Source organism: Thalassophryne amazonica, chromosome 9, assembly GCF_902500255.1.
Source record: "Thalassophryne amazonica chromosome 9, fThaAma1.1, whole genome shotgun sequence".
Lineage (NCBI taxonomy): Eukaryota > Metazoa > Chordata > Actinopteri > Batrachoidiformes > Batrachoididae > Thalassophryne > Thalassophryne amazonica.
The window spans coordinates 69,293,088-69,305,452 of record NC_047111.1 but is presented as its reverse complement, the minus strand read 5'-3'; the positions used below and the strand labels follow the sequence as shown (position 1 = coordinate 69,305,452).

At 40.7% G+C, this 12,365-nt stretch overlaps 1 protein-coding gene across 1 annotated transcript in view; it reads right to left on the bottom strand.

Moving 5' to 3' along the window:
* Positions 1 to 12,365, bottom strand: part of LOC117517330 (glutamate receptor ionotropic, kainate 1-like) — a 164,730-nt gene that overhangs the window by 106,553 nt on the left and 45,812 nt on the right. The window contains 3 exon segments of the mRNA XM_034178324.1: positions 6,352 to 6,495; positions 6,898 to 7,068; positions 7,161 to 7,214. Coding sequence (XP_034034215.1) covers positions 6,352 to 6,495; positions 6,898 to 7,068; positions 7,161 to 7,214 — 369 coding nt within the window.

Below are 12,365 nucleotides of genomic sequence, written 5' to 3'. Positions count from 1 at the left end.
CATGATGCACTGTTTCTTTCTCTTTTTGCTCTGTATGCACCACTCTGCATTTAATCATTAGTGATCGATCTCTGCTCCCCTCCACAGCATGTCTTTTTCCTGGTTCTCTCCCTCAGCCCCAACCAGTCCCAGCAGAAGACTGCCCCTCCCTGAGCCTGGTTCTGCTGGAGGTTTCTTCCTGTTAAAAGGGAGTTTTTCCTTCCCACTGTAGCCAAGTGCTTGCTCACAGGGGGTCGTTTTGACCGTTGGGGTTTTACATCATTATTGTATGGCCTTGCCTTACAATATAAAGCGCCTTGGGGCAACTGTTTGTTGTGATTTGGCGCTATATAAAAAAAAAATTGATTGATTGATTGATGTATGGCTTTCACTTTGCATGGTAGAGTTTTAACTTGCACTTGTAGATGTAGTGACGAACTGCATTAACTGACAGTGGTTTTCTGTAGTGTTTCTGAGCCCATGCGGTAAGATCCTTTACACAATGATGTCGGTTTTTAATGCAGTGCTGCCTGAGGGATCGAAGGTCACGGGCATTCAATGTTGGTTTTTGGCCTTGTCACTTACGTGTAGAAAGTTCTCCAGATTCTCTGAATCTTCTGATTATATTATGGACTGTAGATGATGAAATCCCTAAATTCCTTGCAACTGAACTCTGAGAAAAATTGTTCTTAAACTGTTGAACCATTTTTTTACGCAGTTGTTCACAAAGTGGTGATCCTCACCCCATCTTTGCTTGTGAACGGCTGAGCCTTTCAGGGATGCTCCTTTTACGTATATTAAATTATGACACTCACCTTTTCCAATTAGGTGTTTGGTGTTCTTTGAGTATTCATCAACTATCCCAGTCTTTTGTTGCCCCATCCCAACTTTTTTGAAATGTGTTGCAGGCATCCATTTCAAAATGAGCAAATATTTGCACAAAAACAACAAAGTCTATCAGTTTGAACATTAAATATCTTGTCTTTGTGGTGTATTCAATTGAATATAGGTTGAAGAGGATTTGCAAATCATTGTATTCTGTTTTTATTTACATTTTACACGTCCCAACTTCATTGGAATTGGGGTTGTACAATATTTCCAAAAAGTTAAAGAGTTAATGAGTCAAGTCATGTCTGGACTCATGTGCTGGTGCTGCACTTCACTGCATCCACTCCAAAACAGAATGGCAATCCACCCAGGTAAATAGCCAGTCTATTCCCACATGTCTAAAATAACCATCTAGCTGCCGCAGCCAGGTGAAACATGGGCATCCCTTTGGCCTTCTTCACCCACTGGGGCCAACCTGTGCCCTGGATCATGCATAAAGAATTGTGCCACATGGCCAAAATGCCAAAGCTGATGCTTCCTCACAATGCAAGTGATATTCTTCATCTTAATCTCACTAAGTAACCACTCGTTTGACACATTCATTTTGGCCATAGCTAAGGATCCTCCAAGGAAACCTAGTACCAAAGATATCCCGTCACTGTCTTTCCTCACTGGTTAGTGCCCAAGTCTCACAGCCTTACAGTAACACAGATAGCACCAGGACCCTAAAGAGTTGAACCTTCGTTCTCCTGCAATAATAACGACATTGCCATACACCTCTGTACAGCAACCTCATGATTCCATAAACTCTTCCTAGGTGCCTCTCAGTCTCAGATTAATGAAGAGTTAGAATAAATGCAATTTCAGACCTGTTGCTGCTCTTTATTTTCTCTTTTTTTTTTTTGCGCACTGCAGATCTGCAAGTTGTCAATCTTGATCACACGTGAACCAGTTTTACCTGATCTATGTATCATTTGAGGGCACTGAGCTGAATTATCCAGACAGATTTTATGGTTCCTAAACCATAATTAGTGAATACTTCTTTCTTCAGACTCAAAATCTTAGTGTTCCACATAACTGGAGGGCACCAGATTTGTTGTTGGTCGAGTTGTGCAATGAGTTTATGTGGTCTCTTTTTGCAAAATAACATGGCAGCATCCGCACTGAAGGTTACATGACTGGGATCGATAGGAAAATAATTCAATAACAGGCATCAACCGCCTTGATTAGATTTGGGCGATGACAAACCAGCTTCATCTTCCTTTGGCTGAGCTATTATTTCCTGTATTTCATTTTATAAAATGTATTTATGGTGCTACATTTCAACCAGTAACAAAATAGAATTCATTGAGCTATTTTGTTTAAAAAACAACTACAATGCTAAATGCTAAATATGCTAAAAATGCTAAATACAATGCTAACCCTAACCCTAACCCTAACCCCCCCCACTCCCCCCCAGGAATTCTTTTCCAAATGAAATTGTCAAGCGTAAAATAAAAAGAGAAGTTTTCTCATGTTTCTGACTTCCAGACAGCAAGAACTTTATGTTGAGTTACAGATGACAGAGCATTTTATGACTAAGATTTCTTGCGTGCTGTCATGATGAAACGTTTCTTGCTGTGATGAAAGTGAGATGGAGTCACACAATCAAAGAGGGCTGGAAAAGTGTAATGCAGAGGACATGATGGGAATATGAATCGTGGCATCAGACACCCACTCATGGAGAACTCACAGAAATATTTGCTTATAAATCAAAGCTGCACCTTTCTGAGACATTGTCAAAGCATCATGATCACATGTGGACCAAATCAGGCAGAGGAGGTGATGGATTATGACCAGGAGCGGCTTGTTCATATAGGTGATTTTGGCAATGCACTGCCAAACGGGAAAAGGAGGATTTACATCATACACAGCTGTGAAAAGCGCACGCTATGGCATCCATCAGTGCTGTGTTCAAAGCCCCTGAGAAGCTCGGACTCGAGATGGGGGGATTTTTCACTCTGCTGGATGTTTCTGCCATCGGTGAGTGCGTGGCACCACGCAAACCATTTATTATTATTACCTCCACCAACAAAGTTGGAGGACGTTATGTTATCGCCCCTATCTGTCTGTCTGTCTGTCTTTCTGTTTTAAACAGCCTGGAGGCCACAGTTTTTCATACCACAGTTAACTTGCTTTAACAACTGCCATTATTTTACCTCAAATGTGGGAGTTTTTGGTTTACCAACATGTTTGGCTTTACAATCATTAATTAACAGCTTCGCAAAGCTCCAACAGGCTTATAACCATTTTAAAATGTTTGATTCACGATGCTTTTCATCCAGATTTTAATGTTCAACTTTGACATGACAGAACAACTCAAGGGCAATAACAAGCTGAAATGACTAAGCGTTTGACAGGATATGGACTTTGGTCATGGATGAGCCAAGGTTGGGTAGGATTACTTTGAAAGAATACATGTGGATTACATGTATGTATGTACATACATTTGGATTACTTGTAATCTGATTACTTTTGGATTACATTTCAAAGTAATCCTACCCAACCTTGTGGATGACCGCCGTGCCATCATCCAAGAACTGGTGGAGGATGTGAGGATAAGCGCAGGTTCAGTACATTCCATTTTTGTGGAGGATTTGGGCATGTGGACAGTGTCAGAAAAAATTGTGTCAAAGCTGCTGATGGCAGAGAATAAGCAACTGTATGTGGAAGTCTTGCAGCCATTCATTCTTCTCTGTTGAGTCAGGCTTTCCTGGCCAAACACAACACTCCTGTGATTCGTCAGGCTTCCTACTCTCTCACACACTTCTCCCAGCAGTTCTGTCATTGATGGAAGCATTCTGTCAATCATTTGATCATTTTGGCTTGTGGACTTGCTCAAGTGATGTTATAGCAAATGAAAATCTGATGGGTGCTCAGTACAAGTCTTCACTCGAAGGCTTGCTGCTTGTGACTGATGTGCTGTGCGGTCGAGAAAAAATTAATGCATGCGGAAGAAGGTTCCCTACACATACCCACTAAATGACATGCATTTAGTTCCGTGGGATAAAATTAGGTTGGATACTTTTGGATGCACCTCATATGCATATACACAAGGAGTGTTAACTTAATTTCATTCAAAGAAACATTCCGAGTATGGTTTGAAAAAATTTGCTTCAGTCTTACAGCAAAAAGTTGTGTCCCCAAATTCCACAGTTGTCAGAAAATGCTGTTAGTTGTGTGAGGCGTATTGCAGATTGTTACAGCCAAACAGGCTGTTACAAGTTATAAATGGCACCGGAGGACAGATATGCCTCAATGGACCAGCAGTGACAAACAAAGCTAAAGAAGTGGAAACAGTGAAACACAAAGAAAGAGAAGGGCAGACCGACAGGAGCAGGAGGACTGTGAAAAGGACAATTTGGCACCAGTGATTATCCCCAGATTCTGTAGGTGATGATCCTCTACTGGATTTTAGACTTATGAAATCAAAGCTCTTATGCAAGAAAAATCTGTGGCCTAGAAAACTGCTTTAAACTTAAATATAAAAATCATTCATTTTATACTGTATGCTTTCAGGCTTACATGAATTCTATGTAATAAATGCAGTTTTATTTAAGAGGCTTGTGTTAAACCTGGTTAAAAGAAGTCAGTCATAATTAAACACTCCCTTTGTTGTGTCTTCAGGCACATGTCCAAAAATGCAAGGAATTAAATAAATCACAAATAAAAGAAGTTCAGTATTATTAAGAGATCTGTATTAAAGGAATCAGAAAGCCATTAAATAACCATGGCTGTGTAACAAATGATGTTATTTTAGTGGATCTTTAACAGTTCCTCAAAACAGGTATTCGAAATGAATTTGGCCTTTCAAGGACACACATGGTCAAAGAGTAAGGTGATGTATGAGTTGATATTAGTGGTGAATGCTAACCATAGGTGTATGCATAACCTTTCATCAAAACAGCCACTCGAAATGAGTTTGACCATTCAAGATCATTCAATGTTAAAGGTCATTTGATCAATAGAAAGGTGATATGATGTCATAGTAATGTTTGATAGTATCTTGGGTGATATCAATTCAATTTATTCATTTCTACAGCGCTAAATCACAACATAAGTCAGCTCAAGGCACTGTACGTCTGGACCTTCCCCCACACCATGAGCAAACACATTGATGACAGTTGTAACAAAAAATCCCTTAGCATTTTTTGATAGCAGGAAGAACGCTGAAACAGATCAAACTCAGTGGGTGACCATCTGCTATGATCATTCTAAGAAGACAAAAAAGCATAACTCAAGAATGTCAGAACATGCATCAACAAAAATGCTACAGCTAAGCAACCACAGTGTTCAAACTGATGGGTTACTGCAACAAAGAGGTGTAGATTAAAGTCCTCGTGGCACAGACTGCTTAGTAAATTAATAATTACATTGTTGCAATGAGGCAAGAGATTACACACAGCTGACCCAGTCTAGATGTACCTCCAACCCCTCTTCATGGTATCCTATCATTCAACAGTAAGAGTTCCAAGGTTCAAGGTTAGTAAAACTTTCCTCACCAACAAAGGCACATAAGCCACTGCTTTCCACAACCCTACCCAACACGCAGTCCATGTACAGTAAGCACTGAACCCTGGAGGAACTAGAACACATCCCTGAGTAATGTCAGAATCCACTAGGAAGATTTTGTAAATTCTGCTACTGCTCCACACAAAGTTGGCTATGATGTCCAGCAACTTGGTGGGGCTCCTGTAAATGTTTAGGATGTTACTGCGAGCAACCCACTCAACTGACTCAAAGGTTTTACAAAAATCAACACAAGCTGGCATGAAGCACTGCTGGTAAGCACCTTTCCCATAACATAGAGCAGTAGACCAACAGAAAGCTCATATGAGTTTTTAATCATGAACACAGTATATCTTCAGCCACTTCCTTGAAGTAGCCATTCTATTTTATTTATTTTTACTTATTTATTTTTGTCTGTCAGCATACAGATCTGTATTGAGATTTGGCACGTGTCACACCAGATGCCCTTCCTGACATAACTCCAGTTCTACATTGATGGATTATCTGGCTGTTTTCATAACCCTTCCCTAACCAATCAGCCAAAACAACACATCAATATTTAGCTTACATAAATTATAAACCATCCAGCTTTAAATTTTGAAAGAAAGCAGAGCTGTAAAATTTAGTTTACCCCAGTTCCATTGTGGTAGTGGTTTGGTCAGCAACTCCAAATACAATACAATATCAGAAGACAAAAGACATGCATCAGTGAATGTCTGCTAATGTATTTCTCAAAGTGATCAAGCCAATTTGAAGCCATGGTACAAATTACCAGACGGGAATAGTCTTGCAATCAAAGTGGAGGTTTGAAAAATGTGGTGCAAATCATAAGATCGATGCACATTAAGGTAGCCTTTGAAGTCTGTCAATAGAAGGTGAGCACTTTTTCTGGTTACTGCATTAAATACTTTAAGACAGAAGCAAAAAAATGAATTGAATGTTTCTAAAATCCTCAAGGAAAAAGTCAGTATTTTGCAGCTGCTGGAAAACATTGACCTCTTTGAAAAGGTTCATGAAGCGTGGTCCAAAACGCCAGGGTTTATGGCGGTGACACTGCAGGGAGCTGACAGTCATCTGAGTGGCCCGCTGGGACGCGACTGCAACCATGAAAACGGCGTCATACATCAATGCTGCATCAGTCTGTGAAGGCAGCACAAGTGAGATGTTAGGAGGGCAGAAGAGGACAGACACACTCAATAGGTTGTGCCATATGAAACTAAACATCTGTTCTATACCAATAAAGTGTGAATCGATTGTTGAAGAATGTGTGATTAAAACAACTACAACATCTGTAATATCTCCCCACATCTGTGCTGTTACAGGAGTCAACAAAAGCATAAAATATATAACAGCATGTGACAATAAATCTGAAAATATCAAGAAGAAATAAAGCTTTTTATTGCTGCAAACGTTTACAGGTTAGCACAAGCAGTTCAGGCTTTAAAGTACCGTGGATACAAATTTGCATCCATTATCCAAATGTGGCTCACGTGCTTTGAAATGTTATTGCTCCTTCATGTAAAATAAGAGTGTGCAGCTTACAGTCATGACTCCATCCATCAGGATGCTATCTTGTTTGGGCCCCTGCAGTCGTTCCATGGCCCACTTGTCCATAGTGGAGGCCACATACGGGTCACCTATGTTCAGTAGTCTGAAACCCGTCATGTTGACTCCGCTGTAGCGGTATGGCTCCAAATCCAAGGCAAACAAATCCTGGCAGGAGACAAAAAAGAAACAAGGACACATCGGAAGAGGTTCTCCTTTTCAGCATGTTTAGTTGTAAAGGTTAGCAACTTGAAGCTCACCAAAGTAGTGAAAAAGAAATGGTAGTACTCTGTCATCATTCCCATGGATGAAAGCTGAAAAATGGAAAAAAAGAAATAAAATAATGTTAAACTCTGCCGGGTCATAATGCTTATTATTTCTGTCAAGAAGTTTTTGTTACAGTTTGTTTGTTTGTTTGCCATTGGGATATCTCAAAAAGACAAAAATGTAATTCAATAAAATTTGGTGGTGAGGTAGGTCATGGGTCAGTGTAGGTCAGGTGTGGGATGTATGCACTGGTGCTAGTTGCCACCACATCCACCACACTACAGAACTACCTTGGGTCCAAGATGAAACCCACCCAAGCAGATATCTTTGTCCACCACCACCTCTCTAAAGTAAATATTTCACTTTTCCTGCCCCAAGAAATATGACCAAAATGTCTTAACTGATGTTCCTGTTGTGTGGGCCGCTGAAGAGGAGGTACTGCTGGCCCACCACCACCAGATGGCGCCCTGCTTGGAGTGCGGGCTTCAAGCACGAGAGGGCGCCGAAACTAGTGGAGTGACAGCTGTCACATCATCAACACCAGCTGTCACTCATCTACGTCATCCTCCATAAAAGCCGGACTGCAACTCCACCTCCCCGCCGAGAAATCAGCTACCATTCAGGTAATTTTCTCTGCTGACTTAATACATTGAGTAATAATCTGAACTTCTTTGCAGCCGTTTTCCTGTGGTGTTTTCCTTATCTGTGGGATTGGCGTTTGGTGTGATCAGCGACGGCTTCGCTTCACACCCCAACCAGATAAGTGATTAGACAGGAGCTGCACGAGTGTGTGATTGGAGGTGGAGGTGCTCCCTCCCAAAAGAACACAGACTGTGGGATTACTGAGTGTGCGAACTCACACTCATCAATACTGTTTCTGTTCTCTGCCAGCAGTACCGGGTCTGACTGCTGAAGACAGTGGCCACCTGGGGCGCAGGGCTTGGCGGCTCCGGTGTTCTTCAGATCCGTTGGTGGTGGAGGCTGTGTGGGATCCGGCTCTTCTCTCGCCAGACGTCTTCTATCTTCGAGCCTGCCCACACGTCACCTTGTGTATAATTGACATTCCACAATATTGTTATTGTCTGTACTTCGTTGTGCGATTCACAACATTAAATTGTTACTTTTTGGCTTATCCATTGTCCATTCATTAACGCCCCCTGTTGTGGGTCCGTGTCACGACACCTTCCCAACAGTTCCCTCACAATGCAAGTGATCATCTAAGTCTTCCTAAGTAACTGCTTGTTTGACACAAAGTCATTCCAGCAGTACTGAAGGGTCCTCCCAAGGGTTATCAATAAAGAATCCATTAAATTTAGCTGAAAATCCAACTTAAGAAGCATATCCTTCCTTTCATCTACAGTCTTTGAGCTTCAATCTTTCATCCTGATTGCTTTCATCTTGGTTATAGTATGAGTGCCATCAGCAATGAATACCTATGTTCAGTTACCAGGTTCAAAGGGCAGCAATCGGGATGAAAGATGAAGCTCAGAATAAAGTTTTTAGTCCCATTCCCACTTTCACAGATATGCAGTGTGGTTGAAAACATAACAAACAGGCATGTGAATATCACAGGTGCCTACAGATGTGATCTACGGTGCAGTTCAGTGATGTAATCTGGTGATCTCATGTGTAGTGGGGTTGGCAAAATGCACCGGGCTTGTATAATGCAATGTCTGCAAGAACAAGAGCACCATGTCCATTGTATAGCTTTGACATCACTGTGATGCTTCTGAAAAACCTCTTGGTGATATTACAACAGTGACAACAATGTTCTGCACTCCATGGAAACGCATGGATTTATCAAAATGTGTCAAAGTTCACGATGGAAGAAAATAAATTTTTGACCGTCTTGAAAATTTTGCCATTGTTCAAACACACCTTCCTGGAACTTCAAGGTTTCAAGAAGGAGGGTTTAGCAATTACGATCAAACCTCAGTGATCAGGATCAAAGATCAGCAATCAGGATCAAAGAGGAGTATGTAGCATCAAAGGTTAGTGATTAGGATCAAATCTCAGTGACCGGGATTAAAAGATCAGCCATCATTGTCGATCAGGATCAAAAACTATTTTATGAGCGAAGCGACGCAAAGCGCAGTGGCGTGAAGCTCGCTCATGGTACAGGGACACCCTGCTCAGAATGCCGCTCTCATTGGACCGACATCTCTCCTATTTTGGCATTGTGGGATAGCTGCTCGCCCACAGTGGAGCTTGCCAGACTACGTTCGCTACCCTGCTCAGCGTGCCGCTCTCTTTGGAGCGACAACATACAGAATGTGTCTCTTTGTCCCAGATAGATCTCTTTCAGTGCAGCTTCTTGTTCTGACTTTAACAAGAAGTTAACACCCAAGTGTTTCATCGCCAACTGTAAATGGTAATCAAACCATTCCAATCATATCTTTCTGAACATTCCGCATCACATTCCATTGTGTCAACGTTTACAATGTGCTTGAGCAATAACAGGTGAAGTTGCTCAAAAACTTTCTTAAATATTTCTTTCTTTAATATTTCTTAAATATTTATTATGGCCACTCTTAAAACTTCAGTTATCATTATAATTTTATTACTGGTAAATTTTAGAACTGATTTAGATGAGATATACTCATTATCTCACAGGAATATATCACAATTATCTGGGAACTACTTTTGTGCAGGAATTCATCAAGCACGTCGGCCACGGGTGTGTACTAACACAGAATACCCAGAAAACTGGACAGTTGTTCACCCATAAGGAGAGCGTCCACTTTTAGTTTGCCATAAGCTAAGCTAGTGGTGCTCGTGAGCGTGTAGGTACAGGAAGTCCCAAACAGGAAGCGCCAAATTTTGAGTCCAAAGTGAAACAGGAAATGTCAAACACTTCCTGGATTGACAGTATACACTGGATCTCGTGGAATCTCGCGGGAATTCGGTGGGAAGTTCAGACTGAAACAGGAGGTGTCAAATTTTGAGTCCACAGGAACTGTCAAACGTTTTACCTTTGGAAAGGTTTTTTTTTAATATAATCCCCCCGTTTTTTTTTTTGTTGTTGTTGTTGTTGTTTTATCTGCTGCTGTTGTATTTACAACCCAGTCTAACTTCTTTTTTTTTTGTGCTCCCATCACAAAATTGACAGTGACAGGGTTTTTAAACTCACTATTACTAACCCTACTCCTTCCCCCAACCCTAACAATAACCCCCCCGCTTCACTCGTGCTCCTGTTACGGAAACGTGGCGCTTTTCGTGAGAATATCATGAACCAATAGAATAATGTATATTCCGTGCTGCTAAATCACAACATTTCATGAGAAATGGTAGTGTATTTAATCCTCTGTAAGGTTTCTGGGTAACTTTTTGTTTGTCTCATTAAATAATAAAAAACACAAATGTTGAACACTTACTGGTTTGACAATAAACGAAATCTTGTGGGATCTCATGGAATTCAGTGGGAGGTCGGAGACTGAAACAGGAAGTGCTAAAGTTTCAGTCCACAATGAAACAGGAAATGTAAAATTTTGAACAATTCCTGGCATGGGTGTAGCTGGGTTACACTGGACTTCCCCTGAAATCTGACTGGACACCCCAAGTGCCACTCAGATGACTGACATGTCACGGCACGTCTAGTTGAAAAGAGCCATTCTGAAATCAGTGACACATACTGACTACTCGGTTCTTCCTATACAGTAGTTGGTGCTGTGTTCCACAAAAAAGTTGTAATCCACCTTAGTAGAAGAAGAAAAATGTTTGAGCCAGTTTTGAACTTGAACGCATCATCTGAACCACAGAACCCTAGTTATAGTGGTGAGTAAACAGCCATTTTCTAATGTCTAAAATGATCTTCCTTAAACTCAAACTGATAGCAAATCTCTACAACTTGGTATAAATTTAATTCAAAATATAAAATGCAGCTTCCTGATGGAGTGGTGTAGAGGGAGATTTTCTTAAAAATAAGACCAAAAAGTGCACCTAATTTGGCCATATTGTGCGGCCCTACTGTGAAGTAGCTGAAAAGTTACTATTTGAAATTACATCAACATAAAAAATGCTTAAAGTGGCAGGGGGTTAAGAGATGCATAGTTGGGGGTCTGGGGGGCGAAGCAGAAGATTTTTAGCCATGCATATGCTCCTCAGAAGCATTTACTGAAAAAAAAGGTTTTAAGGACCTAAATTGCATGGTGAGGACTCTTTTTTCAGACGTGAGAATGCAAATAAAGAAAATGTTTAAAGTGGCAGGAGGTTAAGAAGGCTATAGTTGGGGGGGGTCTGGGGGGGGGGGGGGCGAAGCCTAAAATCTAAAGTGTGGTGAAGCCCCCCAGAAGCTGAAGATTTTTAGCCATGCATACGCTCCTCAGAAGCATTTATTGAAAAAAAAAAAAAAAGTTTCAAGGACGTAAATTACATGGCGAGGACATTCTTCCAGGCATGTGAGATACAAATAAAGGAAAAATTTTAAATGGCGGCGATTAACCCTAAGGTCTTCGGGTCTGTGAGACCCGTTTTTTGTTTTAAGCTGAAGAAAAATGATACAAATAATTATTTTTTTCAAGATAAGATTCATTGACCTTGGCTCATTTTCTGTGAGGAGCATAAATCAGAAAACATTTTCAATTATGCAGCTCTATATACTCCCTTCACATTTATATTACATTTAGGGTCTTCAGGTCCACTGGACCCAGGGCTATTGAAAGTGTGGAAATCATAGGTCCTGTGCACCCTCATGTTCCCTTTTTGCTCTCTGGGCCTGTCAGTGAGTGAGTGAATGAGTGGGTGGGTGGAGTGGAATTAGGGTTGCCAACTCTCTGAAAAATAAATAAGGGACACCTCACCGCCAGGGCCGACCGGCCGACTGACCTTTGCCTTCACCCTTCCCAGCGTCTGTGTGAAACGATTTTTAACCCTTTGACTGTTGACTTGACCCTGAATTTAGGTAGATGCATACATGCATTTGTTCTGATATGAACACGTGGAAAACAAATTATTATTTAGCGATTTATTTTTAGTGTAAAATAAATTTTCACTCACATTTTCAATATGAGCATTCTGTCTTTTTTAAAAATAAATCTCTGTAGTGCTATTGCTTAACTTAAAATTGTATAAATTAACAACAAAAAAAAAAAAAATAGAAATTTGCATCATCCAAAACAATGTAACAGTGCACATTTACACATTTAGTGTAATAAAAAGTGCAAAAAATAAAGTCTGAAAAGTAAACAATACTGTTATAG